Source organism: Lonchura striata, chromosome 30 (assembly GCF_046129695.1).
Source record: "Lonchura striata isolate bLonStr1 chromosome 30, bLonStr1.mat, whole genome shotgun sequence".
Classification (NCBI taxonomy): Eukaryota; Metazoa; Chordata; class Aves; order Passeriformes; family Estrildidae; genus Lonchura; species Lonchura striata.
In genome coordinates, this window is record NC_134632.1 from 5,814,291 (window position 1) to 5,841,859 (window position 27,569).

The 27,569-nt window shown below is 50.9% G+C and overlaps 3 protein-coding genes across 3 annotated transcripts; 2 read left to right on the forward strand and 1 right to left on the reverse strand.

The window, feature by feature from the left end:
- Nucleotides 1-145: 145 nt before the first annotated feature.
- Nucleotides 146-11,996, forward strand: CAPZA1 (capping actin protein of muscle Z-line subunit alpha 1). Its single transcript, XM_021539505.2, has 10 exons — nt 146-241; nt 4,411-4,474; nt 4,717-4,768; nt 5,559-5,622; nt 6,937-7,143; nt 7,532-7,611; nt 8,032-8,110; nt 8,609-8,680; nt 9,850-9,912; nt 10,505-11,996. Exons 1-10 carry the CDS (start codon nt 203-205, stop codon nt 10,643-10,645), a joined length of 861 nt encoding a protein of 286 aa, XP_021395180.1. The 5' UTR covers nt 146-202; the 3' UTR covers nt 10,646-11,996.
- A 914-nt stretch (nt 11,997-12,910) lies between these two features.
- On the forward strand, nt 12,911-18,743 carry MOV10 (Mov10 RNA helicase). Its single transcript, XM_021539477.2, has 21 exons — nt 12,911-13,091; nt 13,771-13,864; nt 13,960-14,093; nt 14,176-14,414; nt 14,497-14,737; nt 14,923-15,045; nt 15,134-15,287; nt 15,376-15,530; nt 15,651-15,827; nt 15,909-16,056; nt 16,147-16,308; nt 16,402-16,505; nt 16,739-16,836; nt 16,928-17,047; nt 17,137-17,239; nt 17,402-17,525; nt 17,605-17,796; nt 17,936-18,010; nt 18,113-18,238; nt 18,422-18,510; nt 18,650-18,743. Exons 1-21 carry the CDS (start codon nt 12,919-12,921, stop codon nt 18,741-18,743), a joined length of 2,925 nt encoding a protein of 974 aa, XP_021395152.2. The 5' UTR covers nt 12,911-12,918.
- Nucleotides 18,744-19,832: 1,089 nt separating this feature from the next.
- RHOC (ras homolog family member C) lies at nt 19,833-27,364 on the reverse strand. Its single transcript, XM_077789095.1, has 5 exons — nt 27,215-27,364; nt 21,501-21,658; nt 21,156-21,276; nt 20,745-20,875; nt 19,833-20,605 (listed from the first exon to the last, which is right to left on the reverse strand). Exons 2-5 carry the CDS (start codon nt 21,654-21,656, stop codon nt 20,432-20,434), a joined length of 582 nt encoding a protein of 193 aa, XP_077645221.1. The 5' UTR covers nt 21,657-21,658; nt 27,215-27,364; the 3' UTR covers nt 19,833-20,431.
- Nucleotides 27,365-27,569: the final 205 nt, after the last annotated feature.

Genomic DNA, 27,569 nt, shown 5'->3' on the forward strand with positions numbered 1-27,569 from the left:
CTCCCACACGATGAGCGGGAGCCCAAGCGGCTCTGGAAGACGGCGGCCCTGCCAGCCGGTACGGCGAGAACCCACCCGTTTCTACGATGGCGGCCACGCGGCGTCTGCCCGCAGTTAAGATGGCGCCAGCAGCGCGTACCGCCTGCCTGCCGGCCGGCGTTCTCGGCATGCGCCGCGCGGGGTCGGGCACACAGCTGCCAAGATGGCGGACCTGGAGGAGCGGGTGTCGGACGAGGAGAAGGTAAAGGAAGGGCTGGCCGCCTCCGCTGCGGGCCTGCGCCGCTGTCCCCGGGGAGGCAGTGGGTACGGAGTGCGGGCAAGCTGGCCTGGTGCCGATGTGCCGGCCTGCGAGTGCCTCGGGGCGGGCGGGCTCCCGAGACCACCGGGCCGCCGCCACCCGGCTGAAGGACCGGCCGTTCCTTACCAGCGCAGCACTGTGCCTCCCGATGCCCTCCTTGCCTCCCGATGCCCTCCTTGCCTCCCGATGCCCTCCTTGCCTCCCGATGCCCTCCTTGCCTCCCGATGCCCTCCTTGCCTCCCGATGTCCTTCTTGCCTCGGTGCAGCCGATGCGGCTTGGCCACTCATTGTGCATGAAAATGGACTCAGTCTCAACCTAAAGCAGAGGAGGTTTAGGCTGGACATCAGGAGGAGCTTCTTAACAGAAAGGGCGATTAGCCATTGGAAGGGGCTGCCCAGGGAGGTGCTGGAGTCCCCATCCCTGGTCAGGGTCAAGGAAGGACTGGATGTGACGCCTAGTGCCCTGGTTGTGTTGACAAGGTGGGAGTCAGTCACAGCTGGATCGCTTGGTGATCTTGAAGGTCTTTCCCAACTAAAATGATTTTGTGAAAATGTATTTTCTGCGCTGCTTTTCCCAAATCAGCAAAGGAACCAGTGTGTCTGTAAGGTGCTTTGCAACCTCTTCACTTCCTAAGCACCCTCTGAGCGTGTTGTCGCGTTTTCTGCCCACCCCAGCTGCTGCCAGGAACTTTGATGCAGATCCTGAGAATTATACTGGACGGAAAGGACTAAGGTGGAGCAAATAGAGCCGTAATTAGTTTAGGAAAGGGGGAAATGGGCAGTTTGTTCGTTTTGTGTTGGAATGTGGAAAAGTTGCATACTGCAGGTTCTCTTCTAGGTAGTATACTGTTGCTTACACATAGTAGTTTAAAAATGCACTGTTACTCTTCCTTACACATAGAAGTGTTACACTTAGTGTGTGCTTTGCCTCTTAATATTCTGGAGGAGTTGTTCAGGCTCGTGGATCTTCAAGGATCCTACAAGTCCAGCGTTTGCTTTCATTTTTCCCTCAAACTGTGTTTTCATCTCCATTTCAGTGAAATTATTTGTGAAACAAGCAGGGTTTTAGAGGTGCAATTCACCTATTAGTCAGTATTTTAGGTGATGATGTCTGAAGTAAGTATTCCAGAGCAGAATTGATATGGCCTTTAGAACATTCAATTTCAAGTAACTCCACGCCCTACACAGGCAGAGAAGGATAACCTTAAAGGAGGATCTGAAAGAGAAACATGCAGCAAAGACTTACTCTAGTATGTGACTATTCAGATGAGTCTAGAACTTTATATATGTTAATTTTTTAAGTTTGAGTTTACCAGTACTTTACAGTAAAGCAAAAAACCCAAATATGTCAATTGAGCAACAAAATTAAATCCTTCTGTCCTCCAAGCTTCACTGTTTTATTCTCTTTGGGCGTGTTTTAGGTAAGAGATTAATTTCTCAGACAGGTTGGGAGAGCTGGGGGTGTCCAGTCCAGAGAAGAGAAAGCTCCAGGGAGACTTTAGATCCCCTTCCAGCCCCTAAAGGGACTCAGGAGAGCTGGGAGGGACTTGGGACAAGGCCTGCAGTGACAGGACGGGGGGCATGGCTTGCCACTGCCAGAGGGCAGGGCTGGATGGGATTTTGGGCAGGAATCGTTCCCTGGCAGGGTGGGCAGCCCTGGCACAGAGCAGCTGTGGCTGCCCCTGGATCCCTGGAAGTGCCCAAGGCCAGGTTGGACAGGGCTGGGAGCACCTGGGACAGTGGAAAGTGTCCCTGCCATGGTAGGGGGGCGCTGGGTGAGCTTTGAGGTCCCTTCCAACCCAACCAGTCTGGGATTCTGTGATTTTCTCTGAAATCTCCCGTTTTGCTCAAGTTTATTCTGCTGCTGTTTTGCTGGTTTAAGCTAACGGCCGAGCAGCCTCCCTTCCCCTCAGACGCTTTCCCCATTTTAGAAGCAGGAAGTCGATGCTGCAGAGCTGAAGTGACACCTGAAATGGCCCCGGGGGCCAGGAAATGGGGCAGGTTGCAGAAAGTCCTATTTTGGTGTTTCTGCAGAGGAGCATCCTGACACCGCCCTCCAAGCAACCAGCTCTGAAAACCAGCAACCATCCAAGTGCTTGACATTGCAAATTAATTGCTCCCCAGCCTGTTTCCTGCACCCCTGATTTCAATAGTTTGACTGAAATGTTTTGTATTTTATTGCTCTGTGAGAGGCAGGGCAAGGGATAATTATCCAAATGAACAGTTTCCACTTGCAGTTTTGTTCAGAACTGGCTTTGTAATAACATTTGATTGAAGTGCAGAGGCCTTTCTGTGTGGACTTAATTTTGTTCATCCTTCCAAGTGAGAGAACTTGTGGAAGATTGTAAAAATCTCTCACTAAACACTTATTTTTTTTTTCTGTTTGGTTGTTTTTCCCATAAGGATTTCCTTATGAGAATCCATTGATCTAAACTTCAGCCTACTAGAACAGTGTCCCCTTTTGCAAGGGTTTCATGTTCCACAGCCACATCATCATTGCATAAATTTATACGGTATTAAATTTTATAGAATTTTAGAGGCTTTTCTGCCATATGTTGAAGCACCTTATAAAAGAGAATCTGTTCATCCGGGGAGTTAATTTGCAGGACATCCCAGCATTAGTGGTAGATACTTGAGAGAGCTTTAGCACAGTGATGTTCTGTGCTGTGCTCACAGTTGTATTTGCTCAGAAAAGCACATCATGTCCCTTCAGAAACCTTCCAGCCTTCTGGGGCAGACTCTGAGCAAAGTCCACTGAGGACATAGAGCTGCAGGGTCTCTCTGAACTACTGCCAGCTCCCTTCATCACCATCCAAATTTCTGACAGTGAAATTCAACAATATTGTGGCAGCAATCTGTCCTAATTACAGCTCTTTAAATAGGGAAAGTTTTCAAACAGTTTAAGAGCTCCATTTTTAGAATTGCTATATACTTACCAACCTCAAACCAGAAGATTAAGAGAAAATGGTTTTATGTCCTGCGTCATATCAATTACACAAGATACTGTCTTTTTAATGTTTTCTTTGTATTGCTTAATTTCTTCAGGCACAAATAATGTATATCTATTTTTCAAAATCATTGCTAATTTGGAAGACAGTCTGTTTTTATCTGAAGCTCAATCCAGTTAAGGCAGAGTTGTTACTTGATCCTGTTGGAATAAGGCAATTACCTTTTGTTTAGAAAAGTGTTTATTTCTTTTTGTGGCTTGCTTTAAATAATTATGTGACAAACAATACAATTAAATTAATTAATTAAAACAGGGAAGACTCTTGAGAGAACTGAGTTATTTCCAGCTCTGGTGATAACTCAGGTGAAGCCGTTACATATGTATACACAGTTCTTTGTTTTGCTGCTCAAAATGAAAAGTAGAAAGTAATCAGAGTTGTAATGAGCAATTCTACAGTCAATTTCAATAAATTTCTTGTTAGACCAGAGAGGCTCATTGGTCAGCTTTGTTAGCTGGAAATGTCAGCTGTCAGAGGAAATGGGATGTTTTTGTTATTCTAAGGGAGAAGTTTAATTTTGTGACATTTCCTTTTTCATTTCTTCCAAGATCTCTCTATTCCATTTGGTCTTGTAAAAGCCATAAAAAATTTTATAATGAAAACCATGAACTCTTACCAATTCCAACAGAACCAATATCTGGACCACCTAAATTCTAACAGTGCAAGACATGTATATTGGATTTCGGAGCACATTGCAGTTTTATTACACTTTTAGAAGAGACGGGGCTGTTCTTTTCCGGATTCAGAGTTTCTGGACATTGAGAGTTGGCTTTTTCAGTTATTGATGCCTTCATCATGACAGTTCCATGTGCCTTCATAGAAACCCAGAATGGTTTGGGTTGAAAGGGACCTTGAAGATCAACCAGTTCCACCCCTTGCCATGGGCAAGGATGCTTTCCACTAGACCAGGTTGCTCCAAGCGCTGTCCAGCCTTGCTTTGAACAGTCTTACAAGACTATTTCTACCTTGACAATGCTTGCCTAGATTTCTCCCTAAAATCTGCCACCTTTTGTCACTTTAGAGTTGGTTTTGTTGATGAATGACTTCAATATGTATGAACTCAGTAAGTTATCTTTTGTCTTTAATTACTTTTCTGCTTCATTGTAGGTGCGTATAGCTGCAAAATTCATCACTCATGCACCCCCTGGAGAGTTCAATGAAGTATTCAATGGTAAGCAATTAAGGGAAAAATGATCTGTGGTGTTTTCTTCACATTTTATCTATTATAAAAATCTAAGGCTGTGTCACACCATACTTCTTTTAAGGGAAAGCATGCAGTCCTTCTGGACTACTTCTGCCTAATGAAATTATTTCATCTTTAATGTTTGCATTTGTACAGTTGAAAATACAGTGCATAAAGAGAAACATTTGATGAAAAAATCCAGTAACACACCTGAACCCTTTCTCCTCCAGATGTCCGGTTATTACTTAACAACGACAATCTTCTCAGGGAAGGAGCAGCACAGTAAGTACTAAGATGTCAAACACAAGTCAGATTTCCATCAGATACCCTTTTGTTTTCTTATAACCCATCATTCTGTGACAAAGAAAACCATTTGATGTATTCAGAGTCATCTTATGTAATGCCTTAGCCCAGCTAACACAATACATAATGAAAGGTGTGGATGATTTCTTTTTAAAGCCCTAAATTTGAATTTGTGCTGTGTAAAACTGACAGGAAGGCATTCGGCCAAAAAGTTTAACGCTGCAGCAGCAGAAATGTCTGATCATGTTGAATCATCTGATTTATAAAGTAAGTGAAGCCTGAAATACTGATTAATCCATAGCCTAAGTTTAGAAAAAGAACTGTCCTCAATAAAAAGTTTTCAAAATTTGTTGTTTACTTTCACATCTTCGTCAGAAGGTGCTTAAAAATTACACATACAGGCTTTTGGATGATAAGATATATTTCAAGCTAGGTGACATGTCAGTCAGCAAGTTCGTTTACTTTGCTGCTGTCTAAATCGTAGCTGGGTGTTCCTGTTTTGCCTTGGCTTGCTCACATTTCCCCAGGCTATCTGCTGTTCTACTTTTGAACTCTATTTCCCTGGCCATCACTAAGCTAACCTGCTTTTAGACCTGGGGTTTATAGCTATCTATGGTAAAAGGTATTGGAAAATCTTTAACAGTGCTTGTGTGTATGTTTGCCCATGAAGCTGATGTTTGCTGTAATATAATCACACAGCGTACTTACCCTTGAGCCAGAATAAATGTGCATGTACAGCTAAAGTTCATGTTCCTTTGATCCTCAACAGTGCCTTTGCACAGTACAACATGGACCAGTTCACTCCGGTGAAGATAGAAGGGTACGACGATCAGGTGAGGGGAAACCTTGTACACTTGAGGTTTGTGTTACTGCACTGTGAAAAAGCAATAAAAATGTTTCAGCAGAATGCTGGCTCACAAGTCAACATCACCATCAGCTGACTCACTCATTCTCCTCACAAGGTACCACCCTCCTCCTTCCCCCACATATCACTATGACAAACTTTCTTCTGTAAGAACAAGACATAACCAAGGTATTTTCTTTTAAGTTCTGTGTTGTACTACTTAGTAAATCCAATTCATTGTTCCTTAAAGTTCCATGCTGAAGTCACTGGAATTTTACTTAAGAGTATGAGTGATTAAAGATTACTGTCTATTTAAAGCTCACTTACAAATCCTTATGTTGCTACTTGCCTACAGTTCCTACTGACAATTGATAATAGATTCTTAATAGTTGGTTTGGTTTATTTTCTGCAATTTTAATCCATTCCCAGCTACCCTAAAAAACTTTATCTTTGTTTATACTAAATAATTGATTTGGTGTAGTGATTATACCTAATATTATCCAGTCTATGCCAGCAAAACAAGTTATTTCAGGGGTTTTTAAATTTTTTTTTTAGAACAAACAGCAAGTTGTAGAGAAGCCAGAAAGCTGCCTGACCATCTGCTCTGTTCTTTGAGCCAAGCTCTGACCCAGCTTTTCTAGTGTCCCAGATATGTTTATGGGAAATGGGAGGCATATATTAAGAGGGCTATTCATAGAAATAGCTTTGATGAGAAAGTTACAGTACAACCTGCAAAAAAAACCTAAAAACCCCACCCCAATAAAGTCAATATTTGGGAATCCAGAGAATTAAAGTGAAAAATTAAAAAAGAAGGGAATATGCAATGCTGCTTTGGTGTCTGCTTTAGCTGGCGTATTTTAGAAGTAGTTACATCTATGTACCCTTCTTGCCCAGATGTAAAGCTATTACAAAACATGGAACATGGCAATAAGTGGTAGATTTTGGAGTAAAAGTCTCTCTTTCCTTTAGAACAGAGAAGGAAAACAGCTAAAATAACTTTAAAGGCAAAGCAACCTGCTTCTATTGTAAGGATACCCAATTTTAAGCCAAATATATACATTATTATACTTCAGCCTTTTCTGGGATAGAAGTCTAAGTGCAGTATTGCTGTGGAGAGCAGAGAGCTACCTTCAGCCTCACAACAACTACTAATTTAAATTATTACCGAAAAGTCTTGCTTTTCTTTGTGACCTTATAGCTCAATGAAAGAACCTATTGTAACACTGATATGCAAGTCAGGAAAAATGCAAAATAACATATCTATATCAGCCTAAATGTATCATAATTTTAACTTCTATTCCAGGTCTTAATCACAGAACATGGTGATCTGGGCAACGGCAGATTTTTAGACCCAAGGAACAAGCTTTCTTTTAAGTTTGATCACTTAAGGAAAGAAGCAAGTGATCCCCAGCCCGAGGACACAGAATCGGCATTAAAACAGTGGAGAGATGCCTGTGACAGTGCACTGAGAGCCTACGTCAAAGATCATTACCCCAATGGCTTCTGCACTGTTGAGTATCCGGCTTGTTGCCCTGAAAGTGTATAGCTCTGAGTCAGTCAGTCCCAGAGCAGCCTGCAGGGCAGAGCTGTTGGAGTTCTCCATCCTCACTAGCATTTTGGCTAACTTTGGAATGACGAGTTCCAAAGAGGGTGCAACTGTCTTGGTATGCACGCAGAGGTAAAGATGAATTAGACCTTTTCCATAGGCATGACTGCCAAGCACCTTCACACCCATCCATAATAAAATGCCTGCCAGGGGAGGTGTTGGACAATGTAACTTGTGGTGCATGTTCCCAGTGAGGTACCACCACAGCAGCCTGTACCCTGCTGCCAAGAATAAAGATTAAGAATGGCATTCCTTAGCTCTTGGGCCTTTTTAACTCTTTTTCTAAATACAGGTTTATGGTAAATCTATAGATGGACAGCAGACAATTATTGCCTGTATTGAAAGCCACCAGTTTCAGCCCAAAAACTTCTGGTAAGACTATTTCAACACAGTGTGTTTTCTTCCTTTGCCTGGTTCCTCAAACCAACCCATCCTCTAGCTCTGACACGGTCTGAAGGACAGGGAGTTTTGGGCTTCCCAAGTTCTTTTCCTTCTGTAGTCTGTTTTCCTTGCAGCCCCCTTGGCACTTAGCAAAACTCTTCCTGTGACCTCTCCAGAGGAAAGGCATTAGCAGAGCTAATATAGCTAGATACTCTTTTACATCTCTGGAGCTTTTTTGTACCAAATATAGTCAGCTAGGCTGCAGAAATTTAGCTCCATGCCATCTAAAGCACTAAATCCCATGTAGTATTGCTGATAAGACAACATCAGAAAAAACTTGGTTGTTAATTTTGTTCTTTTTGCTGTTAGAGCTTCTTGGAAATAGCTTTTTCATGCTTTGATTGCTTTTAGGAATGGGCGTTGGAGATCAGAATGGAAGTTTACCATCACACCACCAACAGCTCAAGTGGCTGCAGTGCTCAAAATCCAGGTGAGTTATTTATTTTTCCTGGCAGTAACAGGAGAAGCTGCATTGTGCTTCTCTTACACAAATGCATTTGGCTCAGAATGAGATGCTGAAATGCACTAGAGATGAACTTCTCAAGTCAGGATGTTATTAAACTAAACAATTCAAGAAAGTAATTCTTAAATCTAGTATTTCAGGAATAGTCTCAGATCTGGCCTGTAGTTTATTATATAGCATTACCCTATAGGCCTCCACTTTGCTTCACTTTATAGGACTAAAACCTCTACCTTGAGTCTTTTATAATTGCTCTTACCTCAGCTCTAGGTATTTACTAATTAACATAATCTTGAACAGTCTTGACAAAGAATGAAACCTTTTAGAAAATCCATCCTGCTATTAGTCTCTGTGTAAGCAGAGAACACTGGCACAATGATCTGTTGCACCATTTTAGTAGCATTTGGGGGTTCAGGAATTCTGGAGTGAGTGGTCATAATAAAACCTGCAATCTGTCTTTTTGTCCAGGTCCATTACTATGAAGATGGCAACGTCCAGCTGGTTAGTCACAAAGACATTCAGGACTCTGTACAGGTGTCAGTAAGTATGCTAAAAAATCTACATGATAAGCAACTGTTTGCATTCCTTTAACAGCTCATGAAGCATGCACTGCTATGACTGCATTCTCTTGATTTTAAAGTAATTTTAGAGTGAACAGTCAATATTGTGTTTATAGAGTCAGGTAGGAATTCCAGATTCACAATTGCTTAAAATTCAGTCATATTAGAAAGTCTCTATTGGAAAGCTTCTCTTGGAAGCTAGGGTTAAAAAGGACAGAATATGCTTTTCTATTTTGCACAAGGGAAAGAAACAGTAAGTGTTGGGGAAAATGAAATAGGAAAGCCTTATAAATATGACTGCCTGGCAAAAGATTTAGAAAATACAGAGATTGAGATGGTAACAAGTTTTGAGATACCAAACCTTAGTTACCAAACAACTAGAAAACAATAGTACAGCCAGGATGAAGGCAATCCCCCCTTCTGCTTGAACAATGCCCTTACCTAGAGGTAGGTCCAAGGGTCAGATGAACTGTTGGATCTCACCCCAATGTGTGGCTCATCCCACACCTGTAACCCTCCCCTGAAGCATCAGGAGTCTGTGACCCCATTGGCCGAAGTCTTGTTCCAGCCCACCTTGAACCCCCTGACAAGGAGTCCCTGAGGAGCCAGACACTCTCTTGGAACTTCTGTTCTCTTGGAATTGCCCCTCTCCTGGAACATCCTCTCCCTCTTGGGATCCTCTCTTATCTCCCCCTACCCCTTGCCTCTCCCTTCCCCCACTCCCTAGGGTCTGCCACAGGTCACATCTGGTGACTCCAAGCAGGGCCTCTCACCCTTTCTAATAAACCAGATATTCTAAGAGCAGCCTTCAGAGATCTCTCGTCTCCGTCCACCCAAACCGTCCTGGAGTCCAGCATCCTCACAAGTAAGAGAGATCTGCCAGTATGGTAGGGGACGCAGCAGCTGCAAAGTGACTCATTTTACATGAAGGTCCAGTTCCTTTTTGCTCACTAGGGTGCAGCTCTGTTCCAGTTTGGAATACAAGCTCTGGCCAGTATGTAGTAAGTGAAGGGAACCCAGACAGCCTCAAGGCACAAGCTGCTGATATTACCTACTTTATCTATACTTACCCTATCATTTGAGAAGAAATCTGTTGTGTAGCTTATGTAAATTGCTCTTAAACATGCAACTTTTTTTTTTCCTTTGCAGAGTGATGTCCAAACTGCTAAGGATTTTATTAAGATCATAGAAAATGCAGAGAACGAGTATCAGGTAAGATCAGTGGTAGTTAAATAGAACAGAATCGTATCAGTCTCCATTTGCAGTTAATGGAAAAATGGAAAACTGACCTCTAATTCTGTTCCTGGCTGAATCTGGTATTGCCTGTAAGAATTACTTAGAAAAGGACAGCAGTATTTGTTTAAAAAAATAGAGTTATAAAGCTGTAAAGTTATAAAGCTGTGTTGTAATTTGCTATCAGGTTTGCTGTATGGTTTTTTTAAAGGGTTACAAATGATACCTGGAACATGCATGGGAGGGGAGTGGGTGTGTCAATCTAGTTTCCTCTGTGACAGTTAAAAATTCTGAGGAGGAAACTTGTGCAACAGCTTTTACATTGTCCCAGCCTCTGTGCAAGGAGACTGGAAAGAGGTAAGTCAGTGAAAGACCTAAGGAGGTGCTGCTACAATACAGGAGAGGTGAATAGAAAGCCTTTGACTTGTATACACACTAATGACTGCATTATTAATTTAGTTAATCGTGTGCATTACACCTTACAGAAGGGAGTTTGTGGCTTTAACACACCAAGTTGAGCTTTCTCATAGTGTTTCATGTGTGCCCTAACCAAATCTGCTTGCCCTTGCAGACAGCAATCAGTGAAAATTACCAGACTATGTCAGACACCACCTTCAAAGCCTTACGCCGGCAGCTGCCCGTCACCCGCACCAAGATTGACTGGAACAAAATCCTCAGCTACAAGATTGGCAAAGAAATGCAGAATGCTTAATGCAGAAAGAAGGAGGTGTATGAAAAATTCATGTGCAAAAAAACAAATATGGTCCTATGCCAAGTAGATGGTTTTTAAACCAGAGAAGATTTTTTAGGGCTTTCAAAGTTAACAGGTTTTCTAGCCTGAAAGGGAACCGTGGAACAAATAGTTGTCTTTGTGTTTTGTGTTTCCTGCCACATAAACTTCCTGTTGTAGCTGCATTTAATAGGTCATTTAAATTCAGCCATTCATGGCTCAGAAATATAGCTGTTTTCAGTCACTGGCTGGAAAACTTCCTAGCTGGAAAAGCCCTATTATTACCCCACGAGAGGGTGCAGAGCGTTTCCTTCACCGGTATCCAGCACTCCAGGTATCCAGTAAGTCTGTTAAACCTGCCAAGAGCTCATGGCGCTGCAAGACAAAGTAAGTGCAAGACAGTGAGTTCTCGTGTGTTCTTATTCCCAGCCTCCACAAAGCAGATGCCTGCAGGCTTAGATTTTGCTGTAGAAAATGAGTTTACAGGATCCTTTACAGAATTCCCTACTGACCCAGCTCTTCCAGGGACGTAACTTTTTTTTAATCTGAAGATTTGAGCCATGTTCTCTAAAAGTGAACATCTTTCTTCTCCCCTCCCTCGTGTATGTACGGTTACCAGACATCTGCATTTTTACAGAACTGCAAGATAAGTCACTGCTGATTCACAAGGGCTGGATGGTGACTAAAAATGCAAATGTCTACAAAATAATAGGTATGTTGTGCTTTAATGCTTTGTGGCAGGTTCATAGATTTGTATCACAGGTGTATGGATGGATAGTGTACAAAATAAATAAACTTGCACCAAAGTGAAATTAAAAATCTTTTCCATTTGTCTCAGTTGTGGACAGTTTCTTGTCATGCTTAGAGGGGATTTCGGAATGAATCTGTTCTGTGTGCTTGCTCTGCATTACTGTTTTCCCCCTCTAACATCAAAATTAGCAGTCATAACAGTTTCTCTGGAGGGGAGGACGAAGAGATAGGCATACGCCTTTCTCAGATCTTGGAACATAGATTCACTACAAAGTGAACTCCCTTTGCTTTGTTTGCACTTGGTTATCACTGGGCGCCTTACAGATTCTGTTTTTTAAAGTGGCTCATGTTTTCTTGTTTTTAAATACACAAAGGAAAAACGGTTGGGAAGATTGGGACGGAGTTGTCTGTGAGTTACACTTTAGGTTTTGCACAGTAACACCACAAAATAAGTTTTTATCCTTTGTGAGTTTTATCTAATTAAAATATATTTGTATTTGCTGCTCAGACTGACAATTCACCCCTCAGGCATGCTCTGTATCAATAAGTCTAGTGCAAATACACCAGTCTTTGTTTAAAGCCATTTGTGTCTGTTCTTTCATGGTCTCACTCTTGTTAATTCCTGAAGTCTGGGAAGTGTTGGCATCGCCATCCCTGGAAGTGTTCAAAAATGTGAATGTGGCACTTGAGGACCTGGTTTAGTGGTGAACACGGTGGTGCTGGGTTGATGGTTGGTTTTCAATGATTTCAAAGTTTTTTTCCAACCTTAACAGTTCCGTTATTAAGGCAGGGATGGTATCACTCCAAACCCATGGGTGGTGCTCCCGTCCTAGTATACAGACACAGGACCTGGAGGGCTGAGCTTCCAAACTAAAATAGAAACTATCACAGAGCTTTAATGCAGCTCCTCACCCTGGAAAAAAGGCAGCAAGGAGGTTATTCCACTTACCCTCGGTGTCTTTCTTTAACACCTACTTCATACACTCCAGGTTGTATCCTACATGGGACAAAGCAGGGCTTTTTGGAGGGTTTGCACAGGGCAGACCCATGGACAGTTCAAGAGGCAGCACCCAGGAGAGATGAAAGGTTGTGTGAGCCTCAGGTGCTGTGGGCTGCGGCCCTGGACGCATCCAGGAAATCGCTGTAGTAATTCCAAGAATGTGAAGCCGAAGCAGGGCCCAAGATAAGACTCTGCACACAGCACAGCTTTTATCTGCCTCAAGGCTAGTCTGTCTGCTCCTTGGTTACACTGGAAGCACTCCACCGCCAGCGTTCCAGCCTTAGGAGCGTTTCTATCTCTTTGTCCTTCTCCAAATCTTCAGGTAATCATCCTTCAGACCGACTGGTTCCCCTCTCCCCCTCCAGCCCTCTGAGCCCCGCTGCCGGCCCCCGGTGCGCCCGGGCCAGGTGGGCGGGTCCCGGCTTCTTTTGCTTTCGTTCTCCCTGTGCGACCCAGCCCAGCCCAGCCCAGACCGGTCCAGTCCGGGTCAACCGGGCACTGCTGGATGCGGTACCGGCGCGGCGCGGCGCGGCGCGGCTCAACCATGCCGCGGTGCAGCGTGGCGGAGGGCAGCCTTTGGGGGAATCAGTTCGTGCAGTTCCTGCAGGACACGGGCCGGGAGCAGAGGAGCCTGCGGGAAACGCTGCGGACCATCTACAACCAGGAGTTCCGGGCCAGGTGAGAGCCCTCGGCCAGATCCGGGCGACATCACCTGGGACAGATCCCAGGCCAGCATCCCCAGTGCCTGGCCAGCATCACCGGGGTCTCCAAGCTCGTCTGTCTCACCAAACCCTGCTGGGATGATCCCCAGCTCCGTGGGCCCCCAGCAACTGCCTAGGGATGGCCTTGGACACCCCCTGCCCACCCCGACCTCACCTTGCTGGCACCAATCACACTGGCCCTTATGCACTGTCACCACTGTGACATTGCACGATCATTGGCAAAGCCAGGGCTCAGTGCACTGGTAGGACTGGGAGGAGGAACCTGGGGAGTCAGTGCTGGGAGAACAGTGGCTGTGCCTTAGCAGAGCCACCACCTGTGCCAGCTCAACTGCATGGACAGAGACTGCATGGCTGTCAGGCCAGGCAGTGGGACAGCTGGGATGGCTGTGGCATAGCTGAGACAACAATGGCACAGCTCGGACTTGCTGGAGCAGCCAGCAGGGATGTGAGGTTTGCACAGGCCAGTGGGAAGCCCAAGTCCTTCTTCCTCTCCTGGAGCAGAGGGGACTTGCTGAGAACTCCCTCACTGCAGCCTCGGTGTCCTACTTCATCTTCTCACTTGCCTCACCTTGGGTTTCTGTGCCCATGGCAGCCAAGCCACACTCCCACAGAAACCCTGTCCCTTGTCTCCACAGGACTGATGCAAAGACACCCAGATTTTCCTGCATCTTGTACGCACTGAAGACAACCCAGCAGATTCAGGTGCATGGAGAGGTGGTGAAATTCAAGGTGAGTTCATGCTGGGGCAGTGCCCACCAGGACTGGCTCCTCAGGAGCCCCCTGCAGAATCCTGGGGCCACGCTGGGTCTGGCTGCTCCTTGCAGGTGAAAAGGCGCCTGGTGGTGGCAGACCAGTACCGACGAACCAGAAGGAATGCACAGACATCCGTGTCCACGTCTGCCTCAGGACAGCAGCTCAGCTCCACTCCACAAATGCCCGAGAGCCATGGCAAGCAGTGGTATGACCAGCACCACCCCACCGTGGCATGTCCCTTGGATCCCCCAGCCCAGCTGGGAAAGCCTGACCCTCCCTCCCCACAGGGCCAAGCGCATTCGTGAGAAGCACGGGGTGGAGATCACCTCAGACTGTGACCAGGGCAACGGGAATATCCGCTTCCCAGTGGTGCCGGGTGAGCCCCGGACAGTCACCATCCTGGTGCAGAACTGTGGAAGCGAGGTGGTGACCCTGCAGCGGTTCCAGCTACACAAGCAGTCACGGGAGCTGTCCTTCACCGATGAGCAGGGGGCAGTGCAGGGCCAGTCCCTGCTGTTACACCCAGGTAGGGCCCCTTCCCATCCCCTTCCCCGTGCCCTGCCCTGCAGAGAGGATGCAGGACCCAATCTCACCACTTCACCCCGCAGGTGGGATGTACCCCATCCAGGTGCGGTGCCTCACCACCTGCAACGGGCACTTCAGTGCTCTGGTGGTCTTCGAGTTCACCAAGGAACCAGGCGAGTCCTTCAGCATCTCACGCTATGTTGCTGCCATTGCTGAGAGCCAGCTGGCCAAGGACCTGGGGCCCTCGGCACCTTTCCAGCCTTACGAGGCCAGCCTCCAAAGCTTTGTCACAGTCATCACTGAGGATGGCATCCCCCCTGACAGGTATGTGATGAAGTCACATGCTGCCATCCCGAGCAGAGGGGCCCAGGCTGTTCTTCAGCCAGGACAAGGTTCGCTCCTTGACTGTCTGGCACCACAGGATCGTGCTTCAACCCTGTGCAGTGACAGTGACACTGGGGCTGGGGGCACTATGTAGTCCCTGAAGCACAACTGTACCCTCCACACAGCTCCCTGAAAAATGAACTGGAGACGGAAATCCCTCTGGGTACCTACAGGTACCCAAAGAGCCTCAAGGACATGATCCTGCTCGGACCCAACACCAGTGCCAGCTCCAGCTGGGCTGCCTTGTGGTGAGTGCCAAGGGCAGAGAGCAATGCTGAGGTGTTCCTTGAGTGCCAAGCTGCCCCTGAGACACAATGACATTGCTGCTGCCCTCAGCTCGCTGCTGGAAGCACCTCTGCAGGCTGAGAACTACCAGCAGAAATTCCAGCTGCTGCTGTACCTGGAGGAGATTCAGATGGAGGTGGACATCCGACGCTACGACATGCGGGATGTGACCATGGTGCAGGAGAGAGCTCTGCTGGTTCTCGATGTGCGTAGGGGGCTGAGGGATAGGAGGGGTGCTGGCACAACACTGGCACTCCCAGAGTGCCTGGCATCACACTGGTCCTTTGGCACAGGTGCCTGGCGTGGCCGAGAACCGCCCGTCCCTGCTGAGAGGGGACCACCTCTTTGCCCACCTGAGCAGCAAGCGGGACCACTCCCCACTCGTCCGGTATAAGGGCTACGTGCACAGCGTGGAACTGGAGAAGGTCAGGCTGGGTTTCTCCTCCAAGTGAGTGATGTCTGGTCCCAGCAGCCTTTCTCACAGATGCCAAAGGCCAGGAGTGGGTTGGAAAGGGCTAGGAGGGCATGAGAGAGTGCCCCGTGCCATGCTCACACCATTCCTTCCCAGGCTGCAGAAGAAGTTTGTGAAAAACCTGAAGTTCGATGTGACCTTCACCTTCAACCGGCTGCCACTGCAGGTGCAGCACCGGGCTGCAGTCCTGGCCGTGCGCCGTGGCTTGTTCAGCCTCCTCTTCCCCTCCACCTCCTGCCACAAGTCCCTCTTCTCGGGCCCCTTCCAGCCCCGGTGAGTGCCCAGTTCTGCAGGGAGGGAGGGCCTGGAGGTGGAGGCGGTGGGGCCCCGGCAGTGCAGCCTCTGCTCCCACAGGTGGTTTAACCGCAAGCTGGAGACCAACGAGGAGCAGTGCAGAGCTGTGACCCACATCGTGACGGGGGTGTCCCGGCCAGCCCCGTACCTCATCTTTGGACCCCCTGGCACTGGCAAGACGGTCACTATGGTGGAGGCCATCAAGCAGGTGAGTGGCCGGTGCCCAAATCCAGCCCTGAGCATTGCTGCCCGTTCTCATCCGTGAGGTTCAATGCCGTCATCTCCTCCTCCCACCCAGGTGTGGACATGCTTCAAGGATGCCCGTATCTTGGCCTGTGCCCCTTCCAACAGCGCTGCAGACCTGCTGTGCCAGTGCCTCATCAAGGACATTGCCCCTCGGAATGTCTACAGGCTCATTGCGAGCTCCAGGAGCTACAGGGAAGTGCCCACTGATATCATGGTAGGTCCCTGCCCCTCCACCCTGAAATCCTGACAGCACATCTGGGCTGGTGTCCCCAGGATGATGGGACCTCACCCAATGCCTGTGCTCCAGCCCTGCTGCAACTGGGACGATGAGCAGAGCAGCTACATGTACCCAAGCAAGGAGAGCCTGAGGCCCTACCGGATTATCATCACCACACTGGTCACAGCAGGAAGGTCAGAGGAGCTGTGATTGTCCCCAGCATCTGTGGCAGGTGGACCCAGGGCTGCCTTGCAGCCAAGCTGTGAAGGCAGTCCCTCTGGGATTCAGCAGGGAGGGGTTGGAGGAGGGCAGGCAGCAGAGGGGGGAAATACCTCCTCTGTGGGAGGATGAGGATGAAGGGTAGGAGAGGAAGGGTGGCCAGGTGGGGCAGGATGCTGAGAACAGCCTCATTCCATCTCTCCTCCAGGCTGGTGTCAGCCAACTTCCCCCCTGGGTTTTTCTCCCACGTCTTCATCGACGAGTGTGGCCATGCGGTAGAGCCGGAGAGCGTGGTCGCCATCGCGGGTGAGTGGTGCCCGGCTGCTGCCTCAAGGACCAGCATCTCTGCACGGCCTGGGGTCCCTCCCATTCCCCACTGAGCTCTCCCTGTTCCCAGGGCTCCTGGCGCCCATGGATGAGGAGACCAACCCCAACGGGGGGCAGCTGGTGCTGGCAGGAGACCCCAAGCAGCTTGGCCCTGTCCTGACCTCACCACTGGCCATCCAGTATGGGCTGGGTGAGTAGGGAGAGGAGTGGGAGTGCTGCAGGCAGCCCCACAGGGGCTCAGTGGCCTTGTGGGGAGCCACAGGATATCACTGGGCACAGGCACCTCGCTGCTGGAGAGGCTGATGCTGCACAACCCCTTGTACGAGAAGTCGAGTGGAGGATACAACCCACAGTTCATCACCAAACTGCTCTGGAACTACAGGTGGGTTCAGGGATAGTGCAGGAAGGGGCTGAGCCAGGCAGGGATTGGAGAGCATGGCGCTCCAGCATCTGTCCCCCAGAACCTCGTGGTGCTCCAGCTGGTGTGGGAGATGGGAGTGCACCCACATGGCACCCACCCTGGGCACGGTCCTGCCTCTCCCAGGTCCCACGAGGCCATTCTCAGGATCCCCAACGAGCTCTTCTATGACAATGAGCTGAAGGTGTGCAAGAGCGATGGGCTTGACATCCGGAATGCGTATTGTACCTGGGAGGAGCTTCCCAAAAAAGTGAGGGGCGCAGGAGGGACTGACCCAAGGGGTTCCCTGAGGCACAGGCAGAGCATTGCCAAATGTTCTCCATCCCCAGGGCTTCCCCATCATCTTCCATGGGGTTTGTGGGGAAGATCAGAGAGAAGCCAAGAGTCCCTCATTCTTCAACACGGCCGAAATTGAGGTCCTGGTCCACTACCTCAAGAAGCTGCTGCAGAGCCGGGGCAAGGGAGGCTGCCCCACTGTGTCCCCCAAGGAGATCGGCATCATCTCTCCCTACAGGAAGCAGGTGAGGGACACAGCTCTGCAGGAAGAGCACAGGCACGGACCTGCCAAGGGACAGGGAGCACTGTGATGGATGGGCAGCCCCAGGGCTGGCACAAGGATGGCCCTGTGGTGGCTGAATTTTGCCACATGCCTCCACTCAGGTAGAGAAGATCTGGAAAGCCATCACCTCCCTGGATCCCAATCTGCAGAAGCTGCCGGACATCAGCCAGTTGAAAGTATGTCCTGGGCACGGAGGAGAGAGGAGCACAGGAGGAAGGAGCCCTGACAGCCCCAGCCCAGGGGTGTTTCTGGCCCCTGACCTGTTGTCCCTGCCCCAGGTGGGCTCTGTGGAAGAGTTCCAGGGCCAGGAGCGGCTTGTGATCCTCATCTCCACCGTGCGCAGCTGGAGCACATACCTCCAGTTCGACCAGACCTTCAGGCTGGGCTTCCTCAAGAACCCCAAGGTATCGCCTAGCCCTGAGCAGACCCTTCCTCCCTGGCATCCCCTTCTTCCCTCTGGTTCTCACAGGCAGGTGGAGCTGCCCTGGGTGCTCAATGCCACACCAGAGCTGCCTGCACCCACATGGGGCTGCGAGATGATGAGAGGTGTTGCAGCCAGGTAAAGCCCTCTTGCTTGTCCTCTTCAGAGGCTTAACGTGGCCATCACCAGGGCCAAGGCTCTGTTGATCGTGGTGGGTAACCCGACCGTGCTCAGCAAGGACCAGCACTGGTGCAGGTGAGCTGCTGCTGGCCACAGGCAGTGCTCCCCAGCTCCTGCCCTTTCCTGCTGCCAGCCCCTGGTCCCTGGCCATGCCCACAGAGCAGCGAGGCCGGTGCCACCTCGTGCCCACGCTCCCCTCCCGCTGCACCTGCAGGTTCCTCAGGTACTGCAAGGAACAGGGCGGCTACACCGGGTACCCCTACGAGGACGAGGGCACGGCTGAGGACAGACTGGCCAACGAGCTCTAGACGCTGCAGCTCAGTGTTTATTACGCAGGTGAGCAGAGCTGGGCACTGCCAGAGGGGCCCCGACAGCAGCAGGGTGCCAGGGTTACATGCCAGCACCCTGGGGCAGCAGCACGGCCAAGGTTACAGCTGGGCACTGGAAGGCTGCTCCTGCCCCAAATGCAACAGGTTTTTGCTTAGGGCTTGCATGTTTCCATCTCAAAGTCAGGAGCCAGCTCTGCCATGAGGTTTCTCTGCAGGAAATGCACCTGGGAAGGGAGGAGAAGCCCCACGAAGCTGCATCCCCCTCAGCCTGTCCCAAGCCTGCAGCAGCTCCTGCTTTTTCTGTCTCAGTCCTGGGGTGCTCCATGGATCCCTGTGGAGATGCTGCTGAACCCACTGGACCAGGCGGTGTTGCCAACTTTTGCTGCCAGCCACTAATCCCTCACCAGCATCAGACTGGCACAATCTCCATTTTCATTTTTTTTTTACATGGTTGTGGCAAAACAATTTTTTGTGATTGATCTCACCATTCAGTGAAAGGCTTAAGCCTGAAGACTCTGGCGTCCAAAGAGTTTCACTGGGTGCACAGGAGAGCTCACTGCTGCTGTGATGGGAAACTGGGCAATGCAGGTACCTGGTCTGGGACAGCCTGGCTCAGCTCTCCACCAGGCAGCTGCCTGGCCTGAGAGCTGGCATGGCTGTGCAGGCACTCTATTTCCCTTGAATAAATGTTTAAAGGAAAGCACTGTACTGTTGAGTCCTAGGTGGGCCTTGCTTACACAAACAGGGCTTTAGAGCAGCATCAGGCTCCCTGCAGCCCTGCCCTGACTTGCTCCAGAGGCAGGATGGCTCCAGCAGCGATGCCAGTGCCTATCAGCCAGGGACTGGGTACAGCTGGGAAGCTCCTGCCTGGCCCTTCCCACGTAAACTGCTCCCTGGCTATTTTGCAAGTACAGGGTAGTGAGCCCTGATCCTCCACCAGCAGCTAAAGCAGCAGGGGCTGGGGGTCAGGCAGGTCCTCACCCTGCAGCACAAGGCCCTGAGCCCAGGCAGGGGCCTGGAGCAGTGAGAGGCATAAAGGAGAGCCAGAAGAACACCACACAAGCAAAGTTACACTTACTAAAATACCAGCTTGCATTTATTCTCCCAATTATGCAGTTGGGTTCACTGCTGCCAAGTCTGTGGCCGAGGCAGACTGGAAGGCGGCGATACCAGCAGAGCCGGGCACGCGTCCCGGGAGGGGAGGTGCTGGCAGCAGCTGAGCCCAGCTCTGCTCAGACAGGGCTACAACTGCCCGGGCAAGTCTGTAACGCTGCTGTGTGCTGCCTCCACGGCCAAGGAGAGCAGGCAAAATACACCGAGGGCCTGGCACACCCCACAGGTGAGCTGTGACTGGCACCTCTGCTTCTGTGGCACCTGCCCAGAGCTGGGGAAAGAATGAGCACTGCAGCAATGCCCATGGGAAAGGCCAAACCAGGGAGCTCAGTACAAAACGGGGCGACGCGGGGGGCGACAGCAACACCGCGCCCATGGAGAGCAGCAGGTACCGAAGGCACTTGGCCCCTCGTGGCCCTGGAATGTGGCAGGGACACCCTGTGAGCGTGGGTGGCAGCTCTGGTGCAAAGGGTTCGGGGCAGGTAGTGGCACCAGAAGGGGCTGCTCGGGCTGCCTGCCAGCAGCCCCTCCCTGGGCAGGTGCAGCGGGGCTGCTCACAGCAGCGGGCAGCCTCTGCGCTTCTTGTTCTTGCGGACCTGCAGGCCAGCACGGGTGGCCATCTCGAACACCTCCCGCACCCCCTCCTTCGTCTTGGCCGAGCACTCAAGGTAGCCAAAGGCACCGATCCTGTTGGCCATGTCCCTCCCCTCCTCTGGCTTCACTGGCTCCTAGGAAGCAGTAAAAACAGGGTTTGGAAACATTGCCAGAACGCAACAGCAGCTGCCCTTGGGGCATCCAGCCCTTCCAGCCAGGATCTGGTACGGGCAGAAGTGGCTTGCTGCCAGGGGGACCCAGGGCTGTCCCCACCTGCTTCATCTTGGCCAGCTCCCGCCGCGTGTGCTCATCGTTCCGCAGGTCCTTCTTGTTCCCCACCAGGATGATGGGCACGTTGGGGCAGAAGTGCTTCACCTCTGGCGTCCACTTCTCAGGGATGTTCTCTACAACAAGCACACATGGAATCCTATGAGCTGAGGGGCTGCTACCCCACAGCTTCCTCACAGAATCCAGCCCCAAGCTTTCCCTGTTGGAGCAGGGAGAGCTCGCCCCCACTCCCACCACCTCCGCCCAGCCAGCAAGTTGCCAGCACTGCTCTGAAGTGCACACAAGGTCAGGGGACGAAGGGAAGGCTCTGGCATCCTCGAGGGGCAGCACGAGGGCTTCCCAGACGCCAGGGGGTTCAGTAGCAGCACCGAGCCCTGGGGGACCCCCCGTCCCTACCGAGGCTGTCCGGGCTGTCGATGGAAAAGCACATGAGGATTACATCTGTGTCCGGGTAGGAGAGGGGCCGCAGCCTGTCATAGTCCTCCTGTCCTGCCGTGTCCCACAGGGCCAGCTCAACCTGACAGGGGAGAAGGGCACGGTTTAAGCCAGGAGTGATAGACTTATCTTCCTCAGGTATAGCTCTGCTCTTCCTCAAACTCAAGCTCAGGGTGACCCAGAAATGCTGGAGCCACGGGCTCCTCCATGCGCTGCAGGTGCATCCGAGCACACAGAGCAATCCCAGCAACTGCACTGGCACTGCCAGCGTGGGACACGGAGCGAGGGGACGGGAATAGCCCTCACCTGCTTCCCATCCACCTCTATGTCAGCAATGTAGTTCTCGAACACAGTTGGCACGTAGACCTCGGGGAACTGGTCTTTGCTGAACACGATCAGCAGACACGTCTTTCCGCAGGCACCATCTCCCACAATCACCAGCTTCTTCCTGATGGCTGCCATTGCTGCAGGGACACCAGCACGTGAGCAAGACAGAGCAGCACGGGCAGTTCATGTTCCTGGCCCCCCAAATTCCTGTGCACAGCAGCCTGGGCGATCCCAGACACAAGCACCTGGCACATCCCACCGTGAGAAGCCACTGACAGAAGTTTGCCCAACCCTCTGCCAGAGCCCTCCAGCTCCCACACACCTCAGCTCATGGCCACCACAAGAACCAGCCTGGCCAGAGCCATTTACACCTAGCAGTGCTGCTGTGGCTGGGAGAACCATCCCAGCTGTGCTCAGTGCTCGTGGCTGCACCCAGGGACCTTGTGGGAGCTGAAAAACCACTCTGACTTCCCCAGACATCCAAACCTCCCTGGTTTTGCTGTGCTACCACCCAGGTCCCCAGGACTTTAGACAATCTCAGAGTTCCATGCACATGCTGGGTTTATTTTAAATGATAAATTCTTCAGGGCAGAAACTGTGCTTTGGATTTCACCCCAGCATGCTCACCAGACCCCAAATAATTTGATCAGCAGCTGGAACACACCAAGCCAAGCTCTTGGAGGTCTGGGCAAGCAGGACCTGTGTGCCTGGCACCCACCACCGGGCTGGCCCCATCCCAGCCTGTCTGAAAAAGGAGCTTTTGCCATTGCCAAAAAGGAACCAAGAGAGCCGTCGCTGGCACTGGCAGTGGGAGCAGCTGCCAGTCATCACTCAGCAAACAGGGCTGAAACCCCAGGACAAAGCAGGCGGCTTTTTGCCCCACGGGAAAAGGATGCAGTTCTGCAAGGAAAACTATGCCTTTGCATCCCTCACTTTCAAAAGGGGTTTACAGCTGAGCCTGGGAACCGGCCAGGACAATGCCACAAAATGCCTGGCACAGCATCTGAATGAGGCATGAGAAAATCAGCCACAGTGGGATCACATCCCTCCCCGACCTTGTGACCAAAATCTCTTTTCCATCCCCAGATCCCCAGTCCAAAGAGCCTGTCCTACTCTGTACGTGCCTTCAGCACATCACCAGCCCCCTGTCCCTGCAGAGATCCTGGGAATGACACACGTTGACATGTCAGGGTTTAATCCCTGAAAATTCACACTGCTCTGGGGAAAATTACAGGTGACCAAGAAACCTCTCCTGAAGGCAGGGATGTTCCATGCTCTCTCCCTCAGCCCTATCCCTCTCCAAACCCTCTGCCCAGGCAGCAGGGTGGGAAGGAGCCATTCATGCTGGGAGCCTGGGGAAGGGTCACAGGAAATAACCTCTGGGAAGGACACACACACCAGTGTTGATGCACTGGGCTGCAAGCCCTGGGAATGGATCATGCTGGGATCACTCCAGGATCACTGGGATCACCTTGGGAAGGCCAGAATAGCACAAGCCTGGCCTTTAACCAGGGCACTCATACTGAGCCTTAACAAAGGCCAGGAATCTGTCCCTGCCCAGTGATCCTACCCTTACCCTGTGCCAACAGAAAAGGGAGGAAAAGGGTAAAGCAGGAGTCTGGCTGCATCACAATTAGCTGCAAGTGAAGGATTAAGGAATGAGCCTGAATGGCTGACTCAAATTCCAAAGGCAGGCTGCAGACCTGCTTGTCTCATCCATGTGCCTGGCAGGTCACACAAACCCCGGGAACCACCCCAGCTTTACAAATCACACTGCCCAATGGTTTGGGCAAAAGAGGGAGAGTTTTCACCCATCTCCAGAACAGACCCTGCTGTAGCCATGGGTCTTTGTAGGCTCCAAGCATTTTGGCTCACAAGCTGAGGCAGGAAGGGTTCATGGCTGCTGAGTGCTCTGGAGCTGTTAATAAAAATAGAAAGCTGGCACTTGTAAGGTGAGAAGAGTGAGAATCAAGGGCTGCATCTGGGAGATGGAATGTTCCTCAGCTGGGATCCTTGCTGTCAGGCACACATCCCAGTGGAGCAGAATGTCTACAGGAAGGTGAGCACATTTGTGCAACACTGGAGTCAGAGAAAAAAAGAAAAAGGTGCTCCAAAGGGTCCCTGTTAGGAACCAGAGGCACTTTTTAGGTAGGCAAGTGCTGAGCATGGGGGGAAACAGCTCCTGTCCCTATTCCTCATGCCCTGCTGCTCCTGCCTGCCCAGCTGGACCAGGCCAACCCACAGTCCCACAGAATCATTAAGGCTGGAAAAGACCTCCAAGATGTACAAGTCCAAGCCCTGTTGCAAGCCATCCTTCTCGTCTGACAAAAGGCTCGTCCTCTCTCCAGCAGCATGTCCACAGCACAGAAAATGGAGCGCTCAGGGAGAAAAAAGCCTGTTTACTCAGACACAAAACTTCTCTGCCCACAGCAAAACATGATATGCTGCTTTGTGACTCCCTATCTCCAAGAGGAAAGGCAGTTTGGGCTGTGCCAGTATCTAACCCACACCACAGGCGGATGACAACACCTGCAGCCTGAGGAGCAGGAGATGCCCAAGGACACAAACAGCCACTCACAGAGGGACACCAGGATCTGTCCGTGCCCAGGCTGCAGACACTGGACTGAAACCAAAACCAACCAGAGTGGCACTCTGCCCGAATGCTGCCCTGCAGGGGGACAGCAGCTGCCCCAGCGTGAGCACAGTCCCCACGCCCAGAGCTCCTTCCCACGGCCTCCAGTGCCCTCCCTGACCCAGGATGGCTCCGGCCCCAGCAGCTCCCGAGCCCGGCGTGATGCCGAGTGTGACTCAGAGGGCAGAGGCACTGTCCCCACCCAAAATCTCAGCACAATTCATTCCATTACTCAGGAGAGCCATCCAGAAATAGCCCATTACTAATCCAGCGCTGGTGTGCAAAGGCGAGCAGGGCAATGAGGCTGGAAGAGCTGTGAGCCAGAGGAGTCGGCTGGGTGCCCCAGTCCATGCCCTAGACCCAGCAGCTGGCATGGCACCAATACCAGATGCCAGCAGCTCTCTGTTCCAGGAGAAATGAGCTTCTTTGCCAGGGAATGCTCTTTTTGCTCAGCAGGATGGGGCCAGACCCCAGGATGAGGATTCTGATGCAAAGGTCTTTGCAATGTTGCCAGATTATGAGCAGATAAAAAGAGTGGAAAACATGAAGACAATTTGATGAAGACAAACAGGACAATCCCAAGTACAAATGCAGAAGAATTAAGTGGGAGTAGCCCTGAGAGGAAAGACTTGGGGGTGCTGGTGGATGAGAAGCTCAACATGACAGCATTCACTGGCAGCCCAGGAACACCCCCGTGTTGAACACCCCAGGGCTGATCCCCCAGCGTGGGCAGCAAGGGAGGGGGGAATTCTGCCCCTCTGCCCCACTCAGGTGAGACCCCACCTGCAGAGCTGCCTCCAGCCCTGGGGTCCCTGACACAGAGAGCTGCTGGCGCGAGTCCACGGCGTTGGAGCCCCTCTGCTCTGGTGCCAGCCTGGAGAGCTGGGGGTGCTCAGCCTGGAGAAGAGAAGGCTCTTGGGAGACCTCAGACTCCCTTCCAGAAGAAATTATTCCCTGAGAGGATGCTGAGGCCCTGGCACAGGCTGCCCAGAGAAGCTGTGGCTGCCCTATCTTTGGAAGTGCCCAAGGCCAGGTTGGATACGGCTTGGAGCAGCCTGGGACAGTGGAAGGTGTCCCTGCCATGGCTTTAAGGTCCTTTCCAACCCAAACCATTTTGGGATTCTATGATAATCTGAAGACAGCTTCACTACAACTGCCATCAGGCCAAATGATTAAAAGCACACAGTCATCCACAACAGACATGGAAGCTGAGACTTTAAAGTCTGTGAAGTGCCAACCACCCCAAAACACAGCCAGTGCTGCCCAGACCACGCTGGCAATCCAAACTGGCAACTCTTGGGTGTGAGCAGCACTCAAAGGGCCGCGCTGGAAATGCCTCCTGCTCATCCATGGAGAAAACAAAAGGGAGCAGCAGCTGCGTGCCAGCATTTCCCACTGCCCAACCCCACAGGGCTCCCGTGCCATCCCTGCACCTGCTGCTGCAGGCAGGCTGGGCCCACACGGGGATGGCTGTGGGTTTAATCTGTGCCACCACTGCCAGCACCGGCCAAATCCCGAGCAGGCATCTCCTCCAGCTCACCAAAAAGCTGCCACATGACCCCAAATTGCTCTGTTCTACTTTCCAAGCAACTGTTCTAAAGCCATCACCATAAAATCAGCCAGGCTCCAGCGCAGCCCTCGTGTTGCTGGTCTCTCCCAGCTTTGTGCCTCAAACTGTGAAGCTCCTGCTGAGCAGGATATAGGGAATTCCTCTGGCAGCAGGATGTGTCCATCACCCCATCTGCTATGGGGACTCGGGAATAGCAGAGAAAGATGTTAATGCTTTGAAGGACTCCAACCAGGGACAGAAATCTTTCAATGAACCTCCTAGGCCAGACTCGACTTCCTAGAGGTAACAGAGGGGTTTTGTTCTAAAGCAGAAATTCCCAAGCACTGCTGAGGGCCCCACCCTGGTCAGACCGGTCACGCCAGGGATCACAGCCCTGGCCAGAGGCACAGCTCTCAACCTGGGCAGGGCTGGGGGGAAAGAGCTGTGCTGGGAGCAGCCCCTTGGCAGGGACACCCCCAACAGGGATATCCCCAGAGCCATGGGGCAGTTCCACTGCAGAAATGGTTTTAGCAGTTTGGACTCACTGGTACAATGATAAAGTAGATAAACTTCCAAATTAAAGCCCCACAGGAATGCCCACTGTGGATAATTTCATTTGCTGAGACACCTAAGCCATGGCCAAGGTAGTACAGGACAAGTGTCTCGGCCACTGCTGCAAACACCAGAGGGACTCTTACTACAGAAACATAGACTTATTAAGGCTGAAAGGCAGAAAAAGTTTCCAAAAAGGGCTGGAAGCAAACAGCAATGGTAAGGGGAAATGCAATGTGCCGGGCAGAGCGTGGGCTCCTGGGAGGATCGCAGCTCAAAACCATCCAAGTGGCGCTGGCTTTGGCAAAGCAGCATCTATAATTTCACACTCATCCACCCCCTGGGCTGGACGAGCTGCACAGTTTGTGCAGTGCAGACCATCCCTCAGCCCTCAGCCCTCAGCCCTCAGTCCTCAGCCCTCACCCTCAGCCCTCGCCCAGGCCAACAGCCATCACCGACACCCCGGGCTGACCCCTGCCCACCCACATCCCCCACTGCTCCCAGCCTCCCGGCTCACCTGCCAAAACCACCCAGCTCCAAGGAAAATGTCCGTATTTACCACTGAGAGAGCTGACTGAAACCTTCCTCAGACCTCTAGACCGGCTATATCCGAACAAGGGATTGTCAAAATAGGAGCTCAACCCAGTGCTCAAGTTTAGACCTTACCCATTTTTTTGGAGACATTCTTTGGGCACAACCAGGCAGGCTGGGCTTAACGCACACTCCAGTGGCAAAGGGCAACTGTCCAGACCCAGACCTGGAGCAGAGTGTCCAGGCTGGCTCGTTTTCATTGCTAAATCCCATAAAAAACATCCACAAGCAAAACAGAGAAAGGAACTTGGAACAGAAGAATTTGAAAGCCTAAATAAAGCTCAAACCACAAGTGTTTGAGCATTGAGGCAAAAGCTGCCTGCCCTTACCTCCTTTTCCAAAGGACATCATGCCATGTTCTTATTTTACCTCCTGCAGTAGTGACAGCCTTCCCAGCCTCACGGTAGCGCAAGTGTCTTGCTGGAAGCTCCAAATAACACGCCACAATCTCAGCAGATGCCTGTACTTGTGCAACACCTGCCTGCCTCAGCGCCGATCAATGTTTGCTAATACACTTCCTTACTTTTCATGTCAATATGCCTCTCCAGTGCAAACGGCAAGTTGGGAGGTGAGCCTGGTTAAACGCTCCCGATAACCTGTTGGAAGACAGTGACTTGGCTTATTTTCCACTTAGACATTTCCCCAGAGAAGCTGCAGCTGTCAGGAACCTGGATGCAAGTGAAAGTCCACAAAATCTCACGCAGTAGCTACCTGAGTTGAGCAG

Coding starts and splice junctions, on each gene's coding strand:
- CAPZA1 (XM_021539505.2), top strand. CDS start 203: ATGGCGGACCTGGAGGAGCGGGTGTCGGACGAGGAGAAG. Junction 5,623..6,936: donor TAGAAGGGTACGACGATCAG/GTGAGGGGAAAC, acceptor CTTCTATTCCAG/GTCTTAATCACAGAACATGG. Junction 8,681..9,849: donor AGGACTCTGTACAGGTGTCA/GTAAGTATGCTA, acceptor TTTCCTTTGCAG/AGTGATGTCCAAACTGCTAA.
- MOV10 (XM_021539477.2), top strand. CDS start 12,919: ATGCGGTACCGGCGCGGCGCGGCGCGGCGCGGCTCAACCATGCCGCGG. Junction 16,057..16,146: donor TGGTGGAGGCCATCAAGCAG/GTGAGTGGCCGG, acceptor CCTCCCACCCAG/GTGTGGACATGCTTCAAGGA. Junction 18,011..18,112: donor CGGACATCAGCCAGTTGAAA/GTATGTCCTGGG, acceptor TCCCTGCCCCAG/GTGGGCTCTGTGGAAGAGTT.
- RHOC (XM_077789095.1), bottom strand. CDS start 21,656: ATGGCAGCCATCAGGAAGAAGCTGGTGATTGTGGGAGATGGTGCCTGC. Junction 21,277..21,500: donor TAGAGGTGGATGGGAAGCAG/GTGAGGGCTATT, acceptor CTCCCCTGTCAG/GTTGAGCTGGCCCTGTGGGA. Junction 20,606..20,744: donor AGCTGGCCAAGATGAAGCAG/GTGGGGACAGCC, acceptor ACTGCTTCCTAG/GAGCCAGTGAAGCCAGAGGA.